The sequence below is a fragment of the Aythya marila genome, assembly GCF_965140915.1.
Source record: "Aythya marila genome assembly, chromosome: 24".
NCBI classification, from domain to species: domain Eukaryota; kingdom Metazoa; phylum Chordata; class Aves; order Anseriformes; family Anatidae; genus Aythya; species Aythya marila.
The window spans coordinates 2,492,672-2,514,054 of NC_139065.1; the positions used below are offsets into that span (position 1 = coordinate 2,492,672).

General features: G+C 48.6%; 1 protein-coding gene across 1 annotated transcript in view; it reads left to right on the plus strand.

Annotated features, from left to right (window-relative positions):
- Positions 1-21,383, plus strand: part of LGR6 (leucine rich repeat containing G protein-coupled receptor 6) — a gene marked incomplete at both ends in the record, with an annotated part of 124,323 nt that overhangs the window by 79,167 nt on the left and 23,773 nt on the right. The window contains 2 exons of the mRNA XM_082778741.1: positions 2,829-3,044; positions 12,194-12,265. Coding sequence (XP_082634867.1) covers positions 2,829-3,044; positions 12,194-12,265 — 288 coding nt within the window. The remainder of the gene's footprint in view (positions 1-2,828; positions 3,045-12,193; positions 12,266-21,383) is intronic.

Here is a 21,383-nt window from a genome sequence, read left to right on the forward strand (position 1 = left end):
GGGGCTGGTTTTCACACTCTGGAGCAGATTAAGGCAGCAATTACATGGCTGGAGCTCACCAGCACGGCTCCCCGGGCACGCGGCTCTCTGGGCAGCAGCCACACTCCTCACCACATGCCACGCTGCCACCAGGGCAGAGGTGAAGAGACAAAAGACCTGGGGCTCATTTCAGTCTTCAGAAGCGACCTCTCCTTGACAGGAGGGAACGAGACATGGAGCAGAAGCTGGCTGCAGCATGCTTGGAGCTGCAGCTTGTTCGAAGCCAGTCCCTGTGCAGGAGCATTTACAATCTTATTAGATGAATCTCAGTTATTGCCCCATCCTAACCACGGGGATTAACAAAGGTAGGGACCTCCATGCCTTTGAGTGCCAGTGAGTCCCTCAGAAAATCCACCAAGGACCCATCCTACCTCACTGGCACTCCTCTGATACCTACAGGACCATGCATGTAAGGAAGTGCCCCTCCTGAGCATGTGCTAAATAGCTGTGAGCAAATCTGGCTGCACTAACAGTTCCTCTGACACCTGGGGCACCATCACACTGAAGCCAAACTCTTGTGGCTCGTGCCTGTGGCTTCACCCAGGAGCTCACGACCAAAGCGGGACAGAAAGCTAAATAGTGCTGGGAGCACCCTGCTCCCTTGCCACGAACCATCCTCGTGGACAGCTCAGCCTGGTGTTGTACCAGCCCTTGGCTCTGTTTTAGCATCTCCATTTCTGAGAGCTGAATTTGGTTTTGAGAAATGATAACTATTCTCAGTGGATATTTTCATTGTCTGTTCTTTAATTAATTAAACTTGAAACAGAGCATTCACTTTAAAACAATTTTCAGTAAACATATAGGGATTTGGATGAAAGAATGTCTCTGTGAAAAGTAAGCAGTACTTCTCCCTTCTTTTTTTTTTTTTTTTTTTTTTTTCCGAAAAACAAATTATGATGCCAAAAAAGTAACAGAATTCTTATGCTGAAGAAGGAATGGAAAAATTAAGCAAAGATTAACATTTCCCACACAAGTTTTAATTTTGGTCAAAAAGTTCTTGTTTGTCCCAAAACATTTTGATGAAAATTTTCAAATAGGCTCTTTAATCTTGCCCTGAGCTGCTGCAGGGTTTGTTTTCTGGCTCTTTATTCTTTGAATATATCTTCACAGGAAGACGAATAACACTGTGCTCTGAGCTGACTGCAGCCTGGGTGATAGGAGGTAAATTGAGGCAGAATTTGCAACATGCCCATCCTTTCAAGATAAAGATATACACTGTATTGTGTAAGCTTTCTGAGCAAAGATGCAAGCGCTGTGGTAACTGTACTGAGTTTTGGTTGTGACATGTTCTCGTCATCCTCAGCTCACCCTCCAAAATCAGTAGAGCTGAGTGAAAACTTTTCAGCTGAACAGCCTTGCACCAGAAAATAGAATACGTTGCTTTGCAGCAACACAAGCACATTGCAATTCGGAGAAAATCATTCGTGTGGCAAAATGGGCGTAGTTAAATAGTTTGTGAACTCTGAGATGTGATGTGTGCTCTTTGAACAAGTGTCTGGTGGAGATGGGGGCAACACGAGTCTGGGGCTCTGCTCCAGCGTTCAACTTTTGTCAAAAATATTACTTTTGATAGCTAAAATACTAATTTATATACTACTTTCTTCTTATGGATGATCATTGATTTAAGGGCTGGGCCGTGACAGCTCTGTTAACTGTCTTCTCTTGTGCTGTGATAAGAGGCAAAGTGCTTTCTCTTTGCAAATTTGAATTCAGAGATCCTTCTTTTAGATAGATTGAGTAAACAAAATAGTCTCTGTTAGCCATGGATGGAAATCAAAATTTTTCTTTCTCCTTGCTATAATTGGTTCCTGGTACCTCATCCAAATTTGAAAGGTTTTCCTCTTTTATTTTGATTTTAAAAATCTACAGATAACACCATATACCCTGCTCACCATCATTAAAAGAAGAGATCTTTAAGAGAGACGATTACTAAAACTATGTTTTATATAATAAGCTTAATATATTTTTGGCTTCTCATTCTGTTTTGGAACAAAATACCAGTTTTAAAAATTAAAGTTTCTAACCAAATTAAATCTCTGCTTTTCAATTGCCCTAAGGATTCCACGATGATTAAAAAAAAAAAAAAAAAAAGGCAATTGGCAAATCAAGGAGAAAGAAAGGCCTGAACATGTGCAACACAGAGAGCACATGCTTAATTCCTGTGCCATGACATACGGTCTGACTTGCTCTCAGTGCTTCCTGCACCCACGGTTTTACAGGTAGCGCTGGCTGTTCAGACCTAACGCAGGATCCCGAGCACGGCTGCCACGTACATCACATTCTTCAGGCAAATCCTTTCCCTCTGGCATGGGATTTGGCCCATGCTGCTTGGCTTTCCAGCAGACCCTGTGGCTGTGGGGCTTAGCAGGCTGCAGGGCACTCCACATGGGGCTGTGGCAGGGCACTTGCGCTACGGGGCCACAGCAAGCCTGGCCCCAGGGGATGAGCTGGGATGTTCGTGCTTAAGTGTTGCAAGCCACAGCCAGCCAGTGTCCATCTGGTGGGGTCATACAAAAGGATTCAGCCCAGCTGTTTTGTTTAAAATGGCCACTAAATGGCCATCAGGAAGGGACTATCCTTGGCGGATGGTCAAATATCTCAGGGCGCCGGCAGGAGCCTTGTGCTGAGACCTCCCCATGCTAATCACTACTTACAGCCTAACCCAATCTCCCTGGCCATCAATCCATCCTGCCTCGGCACCAAACCTCCCTTTACATAACACTGTGGGCACAGAAAGCAATGCTGGATCAATCTCTCACTTATCCCCACCCTGTTTCTTTCCCACTCAGACGCCTGGATGCAAACCTTATCTCTGTGGTGCCCGAGAAGAGCTTTGAGGGGCTGCTCTCCTTGCGTCACCTGTGGCTGGACGATAATGCCCTGACGGAGATCCCTGTCCGAGCTCTGAACCACCTGCCAGCACTGCAGGCCATGACCCTGGCTCTCAACCAGATCTGGCACATTCCCGATTATGCCTTCCAGAACCTCAGCAGCCTCGTGGTGCTGTAAGCCTTTCTGCTTCTATTCCCTCGCAGCCGCGGCATCCTCCAGCTGGGACAAGGTGCTGACCCTGCCTGGCAAAGCATCCTCAGCCCCTGGGAAGCTCCCGCTGCTTGCTCCCGAGGGGCAGCTTTTTGCTCCGGGGGTGGGCAGGCAGGGGGCTGGTTCACCAGAGTCGAGGAATCCCCACCATTTGATGGGAAATGCTAAAATCTCCACTCACTTTTGAAGTTTTTTAATGTTTTCCCTACTTGAACAGCCAAAAAGGTCCTCGACATCTTTCAAAAATAATGACATTTATAAAATAAATAAATAAATAAATAAATAAATAAATAAATAAATAAAGATCTGGAAACAAAAAGCAGATTTTTTCCACTGAAAATTCAAACAACAAAAAGCTTACAATTTCTAGTCCCTTCTCCAACCTCTGTGTTAAATCATAGTCATAGAGTGGTTTGGGTTGGAAGGGACCTTAAAGATCATCTAATTCCAACCACCTGCCATGGGCAGGGATATCTTCCACTAAAACTACAGGAATTTCTATTGAAATTAAGAAAAAAAATGAAAACTTGCAATCGGGTCAAAAAGCAATTTTTTTTCTGATTTTTTTTTTCTTGGAAAACATGCAACAAAAACTGCTTGAGCAAATATGATTTGGAACAAAAGGTCTGAGCTCAACACCTTGTCCAAGCTTGTGTGTGTGCTTATTTGCATGACGGTGTAACACACACCACTCACCCGTTCTTTGCAGCGATCACAGCCCCGTGGTGCACGCTGTTGTCCAGTTTGCATGATAAATATTTTACTGACAGTACTCGGAGCAATGTAGAGAACGGGACTGCTGTCGGAGGACACCAGGTGCAGGTGGGACACGTTCACTTCACAGGCAGTGAGACACTAAAACACAGCCTCTAATCAGAAAGCAAACTAATGCCATGGGAGTTACGTCAGGAGGTGCATCCCTTCAATCAACAGAGGCTTGGATAGTATCTGGCTGTTAAAAGGAAGTTTACATGTGCAAATTAGCTAGTCATTAACTTTTTGGTGTTGATTAATAAGTTCAGGTGTGATTGCCAATTACTTCAGAGCTCCTGTATCTACATGAAATGCTAACTTTTAGTTTGCTAATATGCCTGTTGATATCAGGGTATTAAGTAACCTCAGCATGTGGTGCCCAGTGAAAGCTTAGCAATTAGTTCACTTTCAAAATTTAAAGTGTTTACTGAAACCATCTAGCACAGAAAGTGCCTGGACAAAGCACAGTCCACTGTTTTATTAGCATCAACTTCAGCTGTTTAGACAAATCACAAAGGCTTGTTTAGGAGAAACACTAAAAGCAACTTGAGAAATGTCAAATAAGTAGTTTTCACCCACAATAGTGCCCATTCTACCAAGACATCCTTTGACCCATAATACAAGCACTTCATTCAGCCTTAATAGCTAGCACGGAGGGTGAGCTGACATTTCGATTGTTATTCCAGTCTCAAAGCATGCTGCTTTCATTCTTGCTTATCCCATACTTTGGGTGCGAAGCAACTCCTTAATTAAACAGGCAAGCTCAAGAAATAAAAGTCAATGACCATTAGGTCGCAAGGGAGAGGATAATGTCCCACCACAGACAATTGGACGGGAACACATGTGTGATCCTGCCAGGCGCTGTGGGACACGAAGCTGAATTTTTGTGGGATCACAAGTGTTTGGCAGAACTGTCCCCATAAATCTCTCCCATGCTTCCACGCATACCCCTGTCAGCGCGCAGCCAGTGGAAAGTCACCCAGTGTTCTTCCTGCGCCCCTACCGGGACGTTTCCCTGCCTCACACTCACCCACCAAGCCAAGAAGCTCCCAAAAGCCAGCAGGCAAGTAAAGCCCACGAGGAGACTTTTCCACACAGGATGCAAAGGATACGCACGTGCATCCCTCTGCCAAGCTGTGAATGCAAACGTAGGTGGAGAAGAGCTAGCTGCTGCCCGAAACTTCAGCAAACTTCCAGCCCGAGAGGTAAAATGAGCACCTGGGGGAGGAGAGATGAGAACAGATGTGGAGGAGCAGGGGGAATCTCTCCTTTACAGCCTGATTAATGCTCGTGGGCACGGCTGGCCATGGCTGAGGGGGGAGATGTGCTTCTCCTCCCGCACCTTGGGACTTTGGGAGAAATGCGGGTGATCCTCCAGCACTGACACAAAGAACCACCACCAGGACATACGAGCCTCAATCTGGAACAAGTTAAGGGGTTCAGTCTCTGCTGATAAATTACACCTCCGTGGAGGAATTCCCTGATCTTATTCCCAACTATAGCTGCCGCAGGTTTCTCACCAGGGCTGCCGGGTGTTCGGTAAGCAGAGTCTCATGTAAATCACTCAACATGAAATCTCTGAGGCTCAGGAATTGGCACCGTCTTTTCCCAGCCTCGATAACAAGGGCTTCGTGTGCTGTGATGTTGGCACCATGCTGTGGATGGCAAAAGGCAGGCAGCTTCTTTGATCAGGGTGTCTCATGGGAACAGGATACCAAGGATGTTACCTCCAAGTCTGATCTATTCAGGACAGAATGTGTCCTAGCATATACAGGCAGAACTGGTCCTAAATATTGTACAGCTAATGATTTGTATGAAACAGATTTGTTACAAAAAGCATTTTCTTTGTTGGGCACAAAGGGTTTTTCATTTAGAAGCTGAGCATCTGAAACCCCCATGCTGCTGTGCTGACAGGCTGATAAAGAGCATGACAGCCGTTCTCGTTAGTGTCCCTCGTTCCCTCTGTCAGCTGAATTCAGCAGAAAGTCAGCTTCCAAACCAGGAATCACAGCACCTCTTCCAGCCCCAGTCCCAAAAAGGGTCCATGAGCCCTGCAGTAAAATCTCATGGGAGACAAATTTGGGAACCATAGCCCAGGAATTCCCACAGTGCTGCAGAGTCTCTGAGCTGGGCTGCGGTTCCCTCCCTGGTGTCACCGAAGGAGCTGAGCTCCCTCAGCACAGATGTTAGGTAAAACTCAGGATGTTGGGTGGGACATGGGGTCAGGGTGCCCTTCTCCTCCACAGGCCAGGCAGAGGAGGGGTTGCTCTGCAGCCCTGTAATGATGGACCTGGCTAGAGAAAGTCCTTGGGAAGTTTTATGTTCATCACTCAGCAGGAGATCCTTTAAGTTAGAGCAAATGAGGTTAAAACCTGGGTCCTTCTCTGTCTGGGTCCTCAGGGAGCCTCAGCTCCTGGAAACCTCTTTAACTACAGCATTCCTGCAACACTGTCAAAAGGACTCAGCATTTGATACCTTACATCAAGCAAGCTTGGAGCCAGTGAGTTACCTCAACCCCAGAATCAGAAAGGACGCTCCTGTGCTACTGTCTGCCTGCACAGAGGTCTTTGAAAAGCAAAGAATACAGGGAAAGACAAGAACGTATGAACAATATATGAACACATGAACAACATGGACAGCTGCACCAGGGGCAAGCTGAAGGTGTCTGCAGCCCTACGAGATGTGTTAGCTTGGGCCAGCATTAAATGGCTGAGAAAAAAATTAAGAAGAGGGTATGATGACCGTTCTCCATCTTCAGAATATGTTCACAGGTTCATTTATGTCTTAGTGATTTCCCAAACCAGAGATGAGCTTCTTATCTGTAAGATTCATTGCTGGACTTCCTGCCCATGAATTTTTCCAATGGCTTTTGGCACAATAGTAAACTTTAGGCATTCAAAATATTCTGTGGCAAGGACCTCCATAGGTCAGTGATCCACGGGTACCTCCTTAGGTTGTTTTCATGCTGCTACTGGTTAGTTTTGCTTAATGCCCCTTAATTCTTGCACCCTGTCTCTACCTGATCTGTGCCATCTCTGTATTTGTTACTGTCTGTCCTGCCTTTCCTGCATCACAGCTTTTCCAGTCTCCATCCAACTGGCTGCTCTGGAAGCAGATGTTAGCCTATAAATCACATTTGTTCCTCTGCACCTCTAAGTGGAGAGACCAGAACTACACACTTTTAACAAAGAGAAAGATGAACTGTGAGTACACGGTGCCACAGTGCCCTTCTGTAGCCTGTTTTCTCTTTTCTAGTCATCCCTATCATTTGGTTTGCTTTTCTGACAGCTGTCGAACACCAAGAGCTTTTTCCTGTAGACATTTAAGAGGCTGTTAGTGTGTATGTTCATGTAACACTATTTTCCCTCTTCTACATCATCTTACATCCATGAAGCCTGAATTTTAGTTGATGTTTTACTGTCAAGGACAAGGAACTCAGCCGTGAGTGCTTCCCTCCCAGGCCACCCAGCAAGACCTTCCAGCTGCGTGTGCTGAGATCTGAGGTCACCAAATGAAGCAAATTCTAGCAGAGCTTCTCTCTTACAGTTTTTATTATGTAAGGACATGACGCAGCTTTATCTCTAACAGCACTAAATAGCAACTAGAGGAGGAAACCAATTTCCGAGATGCCTGGGTTTACAATCCTCTTTCAGTCCTTGATCTTTCTTTTGGGCAAAGCTTTCAAAAGAGCCAACTCATTTTCGTGCCCTCTGTGCCAGGGAGCAGATGTCAAACATCTTATCCCTGCTTTCCAGAGGTGCTGGGAGACTGTAACTTTGGGTGGCAGCTTAGGAACCAGCAGAACACAGAGCTCCCCAGCAGGACAAAGCCCAGCATGGCAGCTCGGTGCACGGCTGAGCCTCTGCACCACTGCCTTCACCTGTACAAGGGGGTTAACAAGTCCCTCTCTGAAAGAACCTCAGGGTTGGTGAGGAGTGCCAGGCATGTGCAATTCATTATTACTAAGAACAATATTTCCTGGAACATCTGGGTCCCATTCATGGGTCTTCTAATTTGCAAAAGTGCCTTTTCTCTCTGAGGACCAAACGCGCTGCCTTGGGAAAAGTGAGTTTCCTCCTCCAGCACTTGAGGAAGAAATGAATTGCGCTCCAGTGCACGCCCGACAGTGTCACTTCTGATCAATCTCTGTTCTTTGCCAGACAGCTCTAATGCTGGCCCTTCACTGTCAGGAATAATCTGTGTGAATTTGCACCATTTATGATTTAGATTTCTCTATTTATCCACAGCCAAATTGAGGAAAAAGGACAGCTTTGCCACAATAGATCTGGAAATTCATCATGGCAATGGCTGGCACAGTGGGAAGATTCGCATCAAGTCAGATTTGAACTTGGTTCAAAATCATCTAATGCAAATAACCGATGGAGAATGTTTGCATTTGTCTTTTTTTTTTTTTTTAAGATGAAAAAATGAAGTCATTAGAAATGAAAGCAATGGAGAATCCACCACTTCTCTTTGTAGTTTGTTCCAGTGGTTAATCATCCTTAGTGTTAACAAAAAAAAAGAAAAAGCTCATATTTCCCATTTGAATTTTCTTTGGCTTTGACTTCAGACATTTGTTCTTATTATTCTATTCTCCACTAAATCACCGAACCATTTTAGTACCCATTTTCTAACCAGGAAGGATCCTATACATTATGCTACACTCATTCCCTTGATCTTACTTTTAATAAGCTAGACAGATTGAGTTCTCTAAATCTCCATCCTACTTTTTTCCCAGCCCTTGGATCATTTTTATTGCTCTTCTCCGCACCCATTCCAAATTAGCAACATCCAGCTTACAGTGTGGATACTAGAAACACATTTAGCCTTCCAGAGCTGGTTTCACCATTGCACTACTCAGCTATACTATCCCTTTCCATACTCTCTCATTTATTCAGGAAAATGCTTTTATTGAAGCAGTATTTAGCATGTTAGCTCAAACTGTTTTTCCCTAGTGTGTAAGAAAACTGATGGAGTTGCCCTGTCCCCTTGGAGGTGGCATTTCCACACATGGAGCTTGTACTGCTGTCGCATGTGCTGGGCTGTTTCGCAGTTCAACACAAAACTGTTCCTCAGATTTTCTTAATGCACTGAAAAAACATATTGAAAGGGAAATTAAATGAAAATGAAACAAATTCTACCAGGAGTTTTGCAGGCATGGGGAAGGGCCACAAATAAGTCTTGTAGGTATTTCTGGAGTGTTTCTCGAGTCTTAGCACCTAAGAGACCAACCAGGATGAAGTGTCTCCCTCTAGCCTGTCCGGGGGATTATGGCCATTTGTTATTCTGCAGCTACTGCAATTTGTGCTGGTTTTGAGCAAGGCAGAGCGTGGCTTCACCTGGCACAGCAGAGGAGCTAACCCACCTTAGGGGCAGGTGGCATTCATGCTGCTGCAGGAGCACATGGGGCAACTTCTCTGCCATCCTGCCAGAGGCCACCAGGGTGATGGCTTTTGTGATGAGACCACTGTTTTCCAGTGGAGGTACACAGCTGGAACACACAGCCAGTCTGTATGCCAGCCTACAAAAGAGCTATGACTGTCCTGCTTCTTCCTGAGCAAAGCCACTTTCATGGATGATTGCCATGACTGATTATTAACTGATGATTGATTAACCCCCCTCTGTGGTACTGACCTGAAAAGGGAGGTAGAGACCATAATGCTTGCTGATAGGAGCAAGGATAGGACAGTGGTGGATACTAGCTCCATGGGAACAGGAGGGCCTTAAAGACTTCTCATGTTTTTGCATCATGAGATGGTTGTTTATAGCCCAGAACCAAATATCTCAAGCTGCTATCATACCAGCTGTAATTTACAGGGCAGAATATAACGTTGTGTGGGCTGAGCTCAAATTGACAAACATTGGAGATGTTGCAATTCCACTTGTTAAAATGTGTTTACCACTGGAGAAAAAAAAAAAAAAAAAAGGCAGGATGGAAGAAAAGAATGTCTTTTCAAGTGTTTACCTTTCCAGTTTATATTGCATTCAAACTTGCTTGTTTCTATTATTGCCATGTGGTTGGGTAACAACTCTATTAAGCTTGGACAGCAATTTTTCTTATAACTCTCTTTTTTGGTTGCTCATAATTTTCTCACCAACAAAGAACACCCTTCTGATGATTTTCATTACTCTGCCTCCAAACAAAGCAGATTAGAGCCAAATATAAACACAGCAGGTGGTTGCTTTTCTATTCTCTCTCCATGCCTGACTTGAGCAATAGTAGTCAGACTGAGCTGCTCAGCATGCCCAGCTTAGGCAGGACAGCCTGCTGTACCACCCCAACAAAGCTCTGGGGAGCTCACATCTTCCCCAGCACTCAGCATTTCCTTTCTCCTCACACTGTCCCCTCACTGCAGGCAGAGGTTTGGGGCCAGAGGTTCCTGTGGTACCTCTCGCTGTGATTAGAGAGAGCGACTCCAGATCCAAAGCCTCAATTTGCCAAATGCTGGATCCAGTGCGCAAAGGGACCCAAGTGACTGGCATCATCTTGCACTGGAAGTGCCAAGTGAAGTAAGGGCAACATGATCTGAAGCTATCCCATAAAATTTGACAGAGGAAACCGTCTGGACTTGAACTTCTTTTCTTATGACAAAGAGAATTTCTCCTGTAAGATTCAGCCTCTTTTCTCCCCTAAGAGTCACAGGCAATCCAAGTTTTCTTGCATATATCTTCCTTCTCTTTTGCCCTGTTTGCTCAAAGAAGCAAACATATTTTATCACAGATCTTTCCCCTCCCTTCCCCTTCCTCCGAGATGTTTGCATGTTCTCATCCCAACGACAAACATCCGTCTTGGGCTGGTTTCTGAACTGCAGTGTTTTGCAAGCCCCTACCAAACTGCCCTAGAGCCTGGCTGTTTCTCCACTCCCAGCTCCCTCCTGTTTTACCCCAGAATATTTGGCAGTGGGAGCTGTGTGTGCTCAGCCAAACAGTTCACACTTGAATCCAGGTGGAGTGAGAGATTTTTCAAGCTGAGACAGATTTAGATCAAGCAGCAAATAACGAAAAAGTCATTGATCCACCTGCCAGTGTGGAGCCTCCCCCAGGCTCTTGGAAGGAGGCAGCAGTGTTGGACGAAGGCTGGTGCATCCCCGAGCGTGGGCAAAGGAGAAAAGGACCCCACAGGCAAGTGGTGTGGCAGAAAATTAACCACACGGTGCTCTGTGTTAAAGGAGAACATGAACTGTAAAACAAACTGATGGGAAAACACCCTGATGGAGACCAAAGAGGAGGACCTTACCTCCTTGGTGGGCATTCCTCCACACAACACAGCCCTCGCTGGAAGTGCAGGCTGGGCAGCCATGGCTTGTCATGTCCTGTTTTTCATCAGACTTTCCCCAGGCTTCTCACAATACCTTCCTGCACAGATTTCAAGGTGCCCTAAAGTGGGATTTCAGAGGCAGATGCACAGGCAGCCATGCGGTGCCCACCAGCTGTAAAGGAACCCAGGTGGCTCAAGCACGCCGATGCGTGCACACAGTCTCTGACAACCCAGAGGAAGAATCCAGGAATGAAGATCTTGGATTTGCCAAAAAACAGGCATGGGAGTAGGAGGCCTGTGGAAACAGAGAACCTAGCAGATGAGAATCCAGGAGAACTCATCACCCATGAAGCCTCCAAGGCAAAAATACCACAGATGGCTTTTCGAGCCAGCAGGCCCCCAGCACCAGCATTAAGGCCAGGAGCTCCAGAGCCCCTAAGCATGAGATGTTCATGGCATGTAGCATGAGAAAGAAGGGCACAGGGGAAAAAAAAAATCTGTCTTAGTGTAGAGAATGTGCATTGGCCTGTTGCATGGCCCTGGCACTCCAGAGACACTTAGAAGCTTTAAACTAAAGATAACTTTCTTTGCAATCAAACTGGAGCTGATCCAGGAACAGGCAGCATTTCTTATATATATATATATAATATATATTTAAGGAAAGATAATAAACTGTGACTAACAGGATGATTTTAAACTCAAGTTCTTCTTGCTGCTATTAAGGCTCCAAGGAGTCCAAATATGACTCTGTCCTTAGATAGCACCCAGTGCCCACAAACGACTGGTGAAGTCACACAGCACACCCAGGGTTGGTAGCAATGTAAGGTGAGATTTAGTGTTTCTTGAAGCTTCTTGTTTAAGCACGTTCATCCAAGGTCAGCCAGTGGCTGTGTAAGTGGAGGTCTCTAATGTTCTGGGAGAAATGGGAGTTTGGTAGCTGCTCCAGCACTATTACACCTGGCAGTGTCTGATGAGGCAGGAGAGGAGACCTTACAAAACCCCTCATCATCCCAGCCCAGGCCACGCTCAGCTTGTCCCTGTACCCCATATTGGCAGCAAAAGGTCATCTTACATCTCCACTGACCTCTGCTTTGTCCGCAGGCACCTGCACAACAACCGGATCCAACGTCTGGGAGCCAACGGCTTCGACGGGCTGCACAACTTGGAAACGCTGTGAGTCACCTCCTGTCCTCTCTGCGCGTGTTCACCCCCGGTGTGCTCTGTCCCTGCCCAGTAACGGGGTGCAGTGCGGCCACCTGAGGCCACCAAAATGAGGGGGTGGCTTGAGTTCAAGGCTGTTAACATTGGTGGGGATCTATGGAATAACTCTCTGAGACGGTCTCACGGCACCACACAGAGCCAGCTGACTTCACCGTGTTCTTGGCACGGCTGGGTAGGAAATCTGTCAGGAACCACAGGGGGGTGGGAAGCAAGAATGAATTCTCCTCCAGGACACATCTTCTTTTGCAGCAGACGGGTGACCCTGAGCCCACGGGCACTTAAATCTGACGTCCTTGCCTTGCACACACACTGTCTTTGATGGCGGTATGAATAGCTTGGGTCTCATGTGCCGTGCGTTGGCCTAGGAGGAAACACAAACAAGAAAGCAAATAAATCAAGGCTCTGGAGGACTGGAGGAGGCGCCTGTAGCCCTCAATTGTGCAGAAACATGTCCCTTCATGCGAGCCGTGGGGTCAACAAGGCCTGCTCTCCTTGCCAGGGAGAACTAGGGGGGTCTGGGTCACAGCAAAAAGCGAGGTGACGCTTCCCAGCATTCAAGTGCCATTCACGGAGGCAGGGCCCTTCTGTGCCGAGCACGGCGCCAGCAGCAGTGAGCGGGTGAGACTGGAAGCAGCAGGCAAGCCCTGGGTCCCCAGACGCACTCCTCGGGCAGGCCCATGACATGCATTGTCTCTCGCGCTCAGACTGGCACATCCTGGGGCCACCCAGAAGGGCTCGGCTGGGGAGAGGCTCAGCAGTGCCAGGGAGGAGGCTGGGGATGGAGCGGGCTGGATGGGCTCTCCTGGAGGCCGGTGGGGCTGCCCCATCGCTGTGCCAGCTTGGCTTGCTCCCCCAGAATTTCTGGTGGGTTCGGGCAAATGCATGAGGGCAGAGTCTTGCCATCAAGGCAGGATGAGGGTGGGCAGGTCGCAGGAGGGAGGAGAAGACTCACTGATGAATGGGAGCCCTGTTTGGGCTGCAGCCCATGCAGCAACGTAGCAGTCTGCATCGGGGTAAATTTATTCTGCAGCCAAGGTGGTTGAAGCCACCCCACTGCCCATCTCAAGCACAACAGAGCCACAGAGAAAAACCTGGCCCCTTATTTACTGCGGGGAAGGCTAAAGGGCTTCCACTGTCCTGGGAGATAATTCAGCTTACATGGACACTTGCACTGAAAGCTTTTTCCCTCTCTTCCCCTCTGTTCCTGCTGTAGTGCTTTCTTTGCCTCTTCTTGTCCATCTGAGATGGTTCCCCCAGTGCTCAGGGGACCTCAGCATTCCCACCTTGCTCTCAGACCCTGCAGGAACAGGACTGCAGACACTGCAAGGATGGGGCTCTCCACTGCTCCAGCTGGGTTGCAGCATTGCAAGTCCTGCCCCACTGACCAGAGAGCCCTGGGAGTGCTTCACCTTCAGGGTTTGTCCCCTTTGGAGCAGGGTTTTGCTTGACTATTGCCCAGCACCTGTGTTCAGGCTCTGATGGCCCCGACGTGTTCATGTGGTATTCCCCATGCCCCATCCGCCTTGAGGATGCAAGGGCAGTGCTGTGTCGAGATCTCCAGGCTCTCCTCCCTGTCTGATCACACTGAAGGAACATCTTAGAGAGGGAGAGAGATGGCTTTTACTCCTCGTAGCCTGAGCATCGAGTTCTCACCTCCAGGCCAGCAAATACCTCAAGTCCCTGCTCTTTGAGGAACACATTGTCCCCCAATGGAGCCAGCCCCACATTAATCCCTGGCACTTTGGAGATTTTGGCCCTGCTGTCTGAAGCTGGCCAAGCTTTGTGGCAAAAATATTTGGCTGCATCAACGCAGCCACACTGCTAGAGCTGCATCTACCTACCACCTCCCAGCTCCTGTGCATGTGGAGACTATTACAGTCTCCTGCACATACCCTTTAATTCAGATTATGATTACATTCTGTTGACAGCACTTAGCACATTTTCTTGGCTTGGGCAGGCCAAACTGAGCTCCCAGTTACCCCGTGGGCGTTACCTCCTGGAAGGCAGCAGGATGGCAAGATTTGGTGAAGACAGAAACATCTCCAGGGTTCCTAAAATGAGTATTTGTGGCCAAATGCTGATTATAATCCAGGCACAATAGCTGAAGAACTGTAGGAGTTGAGAGGAAAGAATTGTTCTCGGGGGGTTCAGAAAAGCATATAAAGTTTTAGGTGCAGAAACCTCTGTTCCCCTAAGGGAAATGTTTCTCTTCATATTCAGCTAGACAGAGAAACATCTGTTTTAACAAATGCAGAAAAAAACTTTAGAAGGAACAGGACCCACTGCTCCATGCAGGTTGCAGCAGTGTGCAAGCTGCCTATGCACAACCACACCAGATGCCTGCCTCGCTTGTGCAAAACCAGGTCCCAGCTGAGCATCTCTGTTCACGGAGATGGCTTGGCTGTCATATTTCAGGAGGACAGCAAGTCTAGAAAGATATAAAGTAAAGCCAGATGAAGGACTTCATCTTTCCTGTGCAGATACCATGCATAACAGCAGACTCTGCCACATACAGAGCAAGAGCAGCTCTGAGTTTTCCATGGTAATGAGGGGAAGGGAAGAGAGATCAAGGGGCAGGGAGATGGTGCTGAATGTGCAGCACTCGCCAGGTCTCAACTCATCAAACACCAGCACATCACTGGAGAAAGCAGCTCCAGGAAAATCTTCTGTCAGGGCGAGATCTGGCTGTTCACCAGTCCCCCCAGCCTCATCTCCCTGGGAAGGAAACCTGGGCAGGCAGGCTGGAAGCAAGTCAGAGCAGCCCTGGCCAGCTTCCCAATAGGGTTTCGAAACAGCCTTGAAAATCAGTGAGATTCCCTCGCCGGTTCCCATAAGCCTGAGAGATGACAGAGAACCACCCTGCAGGGCTGCAGGAAGAAACTCCAAGCGTGGCCAAGCCATGCAGCCAGGTGTTAGATGGCCAAACAGGGCGATACTTGGCATTTTTCAGCCTTCTTGACACAGAGTAAACCATAGTGTTAATATCCTTACATGACAAGTTCCTCCTGTAGTCCCTGTGGGTAATGGACTCATCCTTTAAATATAGCGTGAGCTCTGGGGTGCCCACAGGAGATGCAAAGCAGAACCAGCTGGGAACAGAGATGTAAATACCAAGAAAGTGACAACCGTAACCCATAGGCATTCCCAGAGGGGAACTTCCAGCAGCTGTTTGCTCTCTGGGCATGAGGACCACAGTGGGACCCACCCAGGAGGGCTTTGGGTGAGGAGTTGGGAGGTGAAATAAAGGAGGAAAAAAGCCAAAAAAAAAGCCAAAGGGAAAGATGAGCTTTTGTAAGCAGAAGCAAGGCATGCCAAAAGCTGAGAGTCCAGTCCTGCTGCTCTTCACTTGGCTTCGCTGTTCCTGCTTTGCCTTGTAAAACCTGCCCTGTAATGTATTTCTCCTTACACTGTTTAATGTGGGCTGTAAAACATCAGGCCGCATAACTGGCTTCCAGCTGCTTGGATGGGGGGATCTTACTTCTACATTTCCTGATCATTTGGGCCTTAATTTCTAAATCTTTAACAATGCAGGGGTTAGGGGAGGGGGATTAGACTGTACCTGTTCTGTAGCATAAGCTTGGTAAGTGGGGATGTTCAAGGAAAAGTTGCCTGCAAAGAGCAGTTGACTGCGGCCAGGAGTGTGCAATGGCAGAGGCTGATTTTTGCAAACATCCAGTCTTTGCACTCTCAGATCTGGGGAAACAGGGCAGGGGGGAGAACAGGTTTGTTTTTAGAGCAGCAGCAAGGGAAAATGCCATCCAAAGGCCTGCATGGTGCTAATACATGAGCTGAGTTCCCCAACACTGCATCAAGCCAGTATTTCTCATGGGGAGAATCCTGTGACATGAATTTCCACGGCGACAATGACTTTGTGCCCGGGTTTCTTCCTTAACACCTTAGCCCAAAAGCTGACTGCTTTTATAACGTTCTGGAGCTTTGCAGCCAGTCTAAAGGCTGATGAATAATTGCATCAAATCCACCCTGGATTCTCCATGCCTTGCAGAGCTGACTCTGACCTCATTAGATCAGTTATGAGGATGTTGAACCTGATCAGCTAACCATCCACTTCCCTGGAACATAATTTTTTCATGGAGCAGCCCTGGAAGGGAAGGTGGATGCACAAAGCAGCTCCAGATGGCCGTGACCCAAGTCATTGCCCTCCGCAGGGTGAAGAGATGGAAGGGGCAGGTGGCCTGAGACACACCTGAATATATCCAGTCCTTCAAGGAGAGCCATGGGGAGGGCATCAAAACTTGGAGTCTGGATCTCAGAGCTGGCCCCCAAGCCCTAGCTCCAACCACCAGCAAGGCAGCAAGGGAGAGATGCAAAATAAGAGCTCTGAGCTATGCCCTAAATAGCAGCAATTTGCCCCCAGAGCGCTGCTCCCCTGACTGCCCATGCATCTGTGGGCTATCTCGGATGGGGACATGGTGGGGGAAGTGGCTGAGAGAGGCCCCACAGCCCTGGCTCCTTTCCTCCGCCCGAGCTGACCCCGCTGCTCCCACTGCTCCCAGTCGTTCCCACTTCCCCCTCCCGTCCACACCCTTCCAGCTCCTCCGCCAGTCAGACAAAGGAGATAAATCACTTGGAAGGAGCAAATCTTCATTCATTTAAAAACCTTTTAATTTATTTTTTAAAAATAGGGCTAATAAATTAAAAACGTCTCCCAGAAGGGCTGAATCCAAAACCCTCTGGCTCCAGGCGTTTTATCTGCCTAACCTTGCCTCACAGGAAATGCCCTTACCACAGGCTTTCGCAGCGCGCTGCCCTATTATCCGGGTAATTAGTCGAGTCTGTAAATGCAGAGCAGAGCTGGAACCTACTGACTCCTCTGGAGAGCTGGATTTTCTATGGAGGAAAAAAAAAAATTAATATAAAGTACACCTCGGGCGATGAAGGCAGGAGGAAGGAAATGGGAAATATCTCCACCGCAGCTCATACAGGGATCATTTAACCCTTTAGGGCTGGGCAGGCCTTGCTGTTCTCCTGGAAAATAGTCTGCCAAGTGCTACCTTGCTCTTCAAGTGGGGTTTGGCTCCATCAACACGTTTTAAACTTTCTGTGCAGTCTCCTGGTGCTAATCCCTGTCTGCACTGTCCCAGAGCATCTGATGGCTTAGAGCCCTCCAGGATGCCCTGTGTGCTGCCCTGAGCTCTGCTCCTGGTGCTCCATCCCCACTGTGGGTCAGCAAGGGGCCCCGAGCAACATTTTAGGGGCAGCCTGGCCCTATGGTCACATCCTGCTCTGCCAGAGGAGGAAGGGGACTTCAGCAGAGGCTGCAGATCCCGCTGCAGGGGATGGAGTAAGGAAGGGTGCAGGTGGGTTTCTGCAGGGAGGGAGCACAGCTCAGGGACCCCATTGCGTGGCACTGTGCCTGGTTCAAAAATGGCCACGAGGTACATTGCCTGCTCTGATCACTGTGTAAATGGAAGGTGACTTTTCCACACAGGCAAAATCTTCTGTAAAACTGAATTGGCAAATTCACTAACCACCGCATGGGAGCACTGGGATCAGCCCCTTCCCTTCCGTGGTCCCCTTGGACCAACTGGTCCCTGTTTGCTGCCTATCCTCTCCCAAAAGTAGGAGCCTGGACTGCCTCACTGAGCAGCTCAGGCTTTGAACCTGTACCTTCTGACCTGACTCTGAGCTTTGGCAGAACCTGGCCTCATGCAGACAGGACATTCTGGAAGACTAAAAGGAAAAATCAGGGAGTGAAGCCCCCTAGGTCACTGCATTTTTCCATGGGTTATGGCTCTGCTGCAAGGCTCATCCCCTTCCCAGGACTCTGCTTACTCTCCCTTTCCCCACCAAGTCCTCACATTGCCCCTCTTGCACCCTGCAGGCTCCCCCATCCCTAAGGCCATCTTGCAACAGCATATAGCACCGGGTCTCCCCAAACCTCCAACCTTTGTGTGTCCAGACATGTATGCTATGACCCATCCCCAACTCCTGTGGCTCCTCAGGCATCATCTTGCTTGAAGCCTTCCCCTTGGACACAGCCTGGGTGCTGCCTTTCGCAGAGCAGCTGAGGCAGAGCAGTGCTGGAGGAGGGGATGCCTCTGCCTCCAGAAATGTGAGAGTGAATTGCTTGCCCATGGAAGGGAGGAGCAGACACTGCAGGCAGCACAGAGGGCAGCGGAGGCGAGCTGCGGGCATGATTTCACCACGGATATGCTGATGCACAGAAGCTCTGCCCGCACCCCTGCTACTTTCTCCCAACACCAGGGAGGCCAGGACCCACTGCTTGTGCACCTGGGGATAGGTGGGGGTCCCCAGCATCCTTCCCGCAGCACAGTTCAGAAACACTGCTGTAGAGCAGGCGTTCTGCAGCCTGCTTCTTCCCCTGCCTGGCCAAGTGCAGCAGCCTTCTCCGTGCCTCCCCTGCCTGAGTCATCAGCTCCATGGTTATTGTCTGTGCATCTGAGCGACCGAGGTCCCCGCTGCTCCGCTCTGCGGTCAGCTCCTTTTGTGTCTTGTAAATGATATGTTCATGGCAGCGCTTGTGCTCCCAGGACCCCCCACGAGATCCTGCTCTCAAAGGCTTATTTCAACCTTGTTAAATAAATCAAACGGAATTGAAAACATATTTAATTCGGTACCTTCATCAGTTAGAGAACAGACAGAAATACTGGTTGGAACAGACACATTCTGGGCACCGCTGCATTTTTAAATGGGGAACAGAGCTGTGCGAGGAAGGACTGGCAGCTGCAGACGTACACGGCAGGACCTACAGACAGGTCCCCCACGCCCCAGCAGTAGAGCTTTCAGTGCCAGTAAACCCTGTAAAATGGTGCAGCACCATGTAAGTGAGGGGCTGGGATGCTTCCAGGCCAGGGTATCAGCAGGAATCCTTGTACAGAGGTTGCTGCTTGCTTCTGGCAGAAATCAGGTACTGCTGGTACCTGCCAAGCTTCCCACAGTGTGGGGCCCACCTCTGCTCCTTTGGGACACCCACGAACTTTGCAGTTCACCAGCAAAGCCTGTGTACTCCTCAAAATTTGCTAAAATGGGCATTTCTCGAACAAGACATTTTCTCTCCCTTTCCATAGTCTGGATGAAACAGGCAGCTCTTCTCAGCTCAAGCTCAACCACAAGCCATGACCTTGATATAACGCATCCGGGTAAAGCTGGCTGGCTGGTGGCGGGCAAAAGGTCAAACTAAATGGCCACAACAGCCCCCTTGGGCTTCAAGACTACCAATTAAATCATTTCCAGTGCTTGATTTGGCCACAGCAACCAGCACGACTATCAGCAGCGGTAATTACATTTACCGGTAGCTTGGTGAGATGCCAGTGCAGGACAGGTGGAAATTCAAGTCCTTATCGGAGGCTGCACAAAGTGCCTCTCCAGGGCACCACAGTAACGTCTCGAACTACTGGCAGCAACCTGCAGTGGGACTGAAATAGTCAGCAAATGTCCCATCTCCAGCTTCTAATCTTATTGCATCTTCAGGTTTATTAGCTGCAAATTTGTGGTGTTTTGTGGCTTATGGAAGAATTTATAGTACTATATAATTTTTTATTTTTTTTTTTGGCTTCCTGTGTGGAACCACTAATAGTCCCTAACAGGCAGAAAATTGACCTGAGACTCTTTCCCCTCCTTCTCTCTTTTTGGCCCGATTGAAGATATTAATAGTTCCAGGCTGCATGTTGTCAGCTTCAAATCACCCTGGCAGTTAAAGCCCAAAATAACTGTGCCTTTGATGTCAATTTACTTTTATTTCTGAATAAGCAACAGGGTTGGTTAAGATCATCCAAATATGAAGCTATAGGCTCACTCTAGAAATAACAACAATGGAAAGCCAGCCAGTTCATTGTGTCTCGGGCAGACCGGGTGACCTTTAAGAGGTTTTCGTTTTGACTAGAAGAACAGACAAGACTCCTTCTGACATCCCACCGCGATGCCTGGAGCTGGTAACTTGGAGCACAACTAAGGAAAGTGATTTTTTATAGTCCTTTCTCTTGCACATCATTTCTGAACTTCTTGGCTGGGTGACTTTGCTTCCAAAAGCCTTTGATAATGAGCAAAACTCCCTTCCTAATGCTATGGCCATTACTCCTTTCTTTTTTCTATGTACGGTTTTATGAGGTTTCCCAATTGTTTCGGCATGAAGATGGCCACGGCACATTGTCATCCTTCCACCAAGCAATGCTGGCAGGGGATCCGCTGTCCCAAATGTGCCAACAAGGGTGGCACCCCACAGCCAGGGCACCCCATACGCAGTGTCCCACAGTCCTGGGACAGACCACAGAGCTGGGGCAGCTGAGACCTCTGCAGAGCCAGGTCCAGCTGCCTTGGCCTTAGAGGCCTCCCTGGCCAGCCCAACGCCACGCCAGCCCATCTGCCACAGCAATTAGGGGGGATAGTGTCACCTGGTGGCAGGTTTGGCTTTTTGCAGCTTTCCCCATGCCAGACACGAAAGTGCCTGAGCACGGAGCTGGGACCAGCAAAGCATTGCCAAAGCAGCTCAAATAAGGTCAGAGAGAGGAAGTGGACACTTGGAGCTGGTTTCTACACCCCATCCATTTTCCATATGGACCCAACCCCTGGAATGGGTTTGGAGATGAGTCTGGCTGGGACGTGTTCCTCATGGGAGAGCAGGTGGAGAGGAGCAGTGTCTGGGCTGGAAGCAACCCTGCTCGCCTCAGATGTCCACAGAAAGACCCATGGACTGAGTTTCACTAAATGAGCAGAAACCTCCTGAGCCCGTGGAGCTCCCCACTGCCTCCACCATCTGCCACCTCCCTGCGGGGACAGCTGGGACCATTTCTGGGCCATTATCTGCCCCAGGGCCTGATTCGAGCTCTGGGTAGGAAGAGAAAGGGACAGGGAACCCTTGTTTGCTGCCTTGGGTTTGGGCTTCGGGGAGAGCTTTCCCACCACAGGGAAGAGCTGAAGCTCTTCCACGGGTACCTGCTTCGTCCAGCCTCCCCCAGCCAGCTGAAATCCCCCAAATCTGCAGCACTGGAGGCAAGTCAGGGCAGTGTGAGCAGCACGCAGATCAGGAGCAGTCAGCTGCGAGCAACACTGCGGGGAGTTGTTAATGAGCACAGTCAGGTTTGTTTTCCAG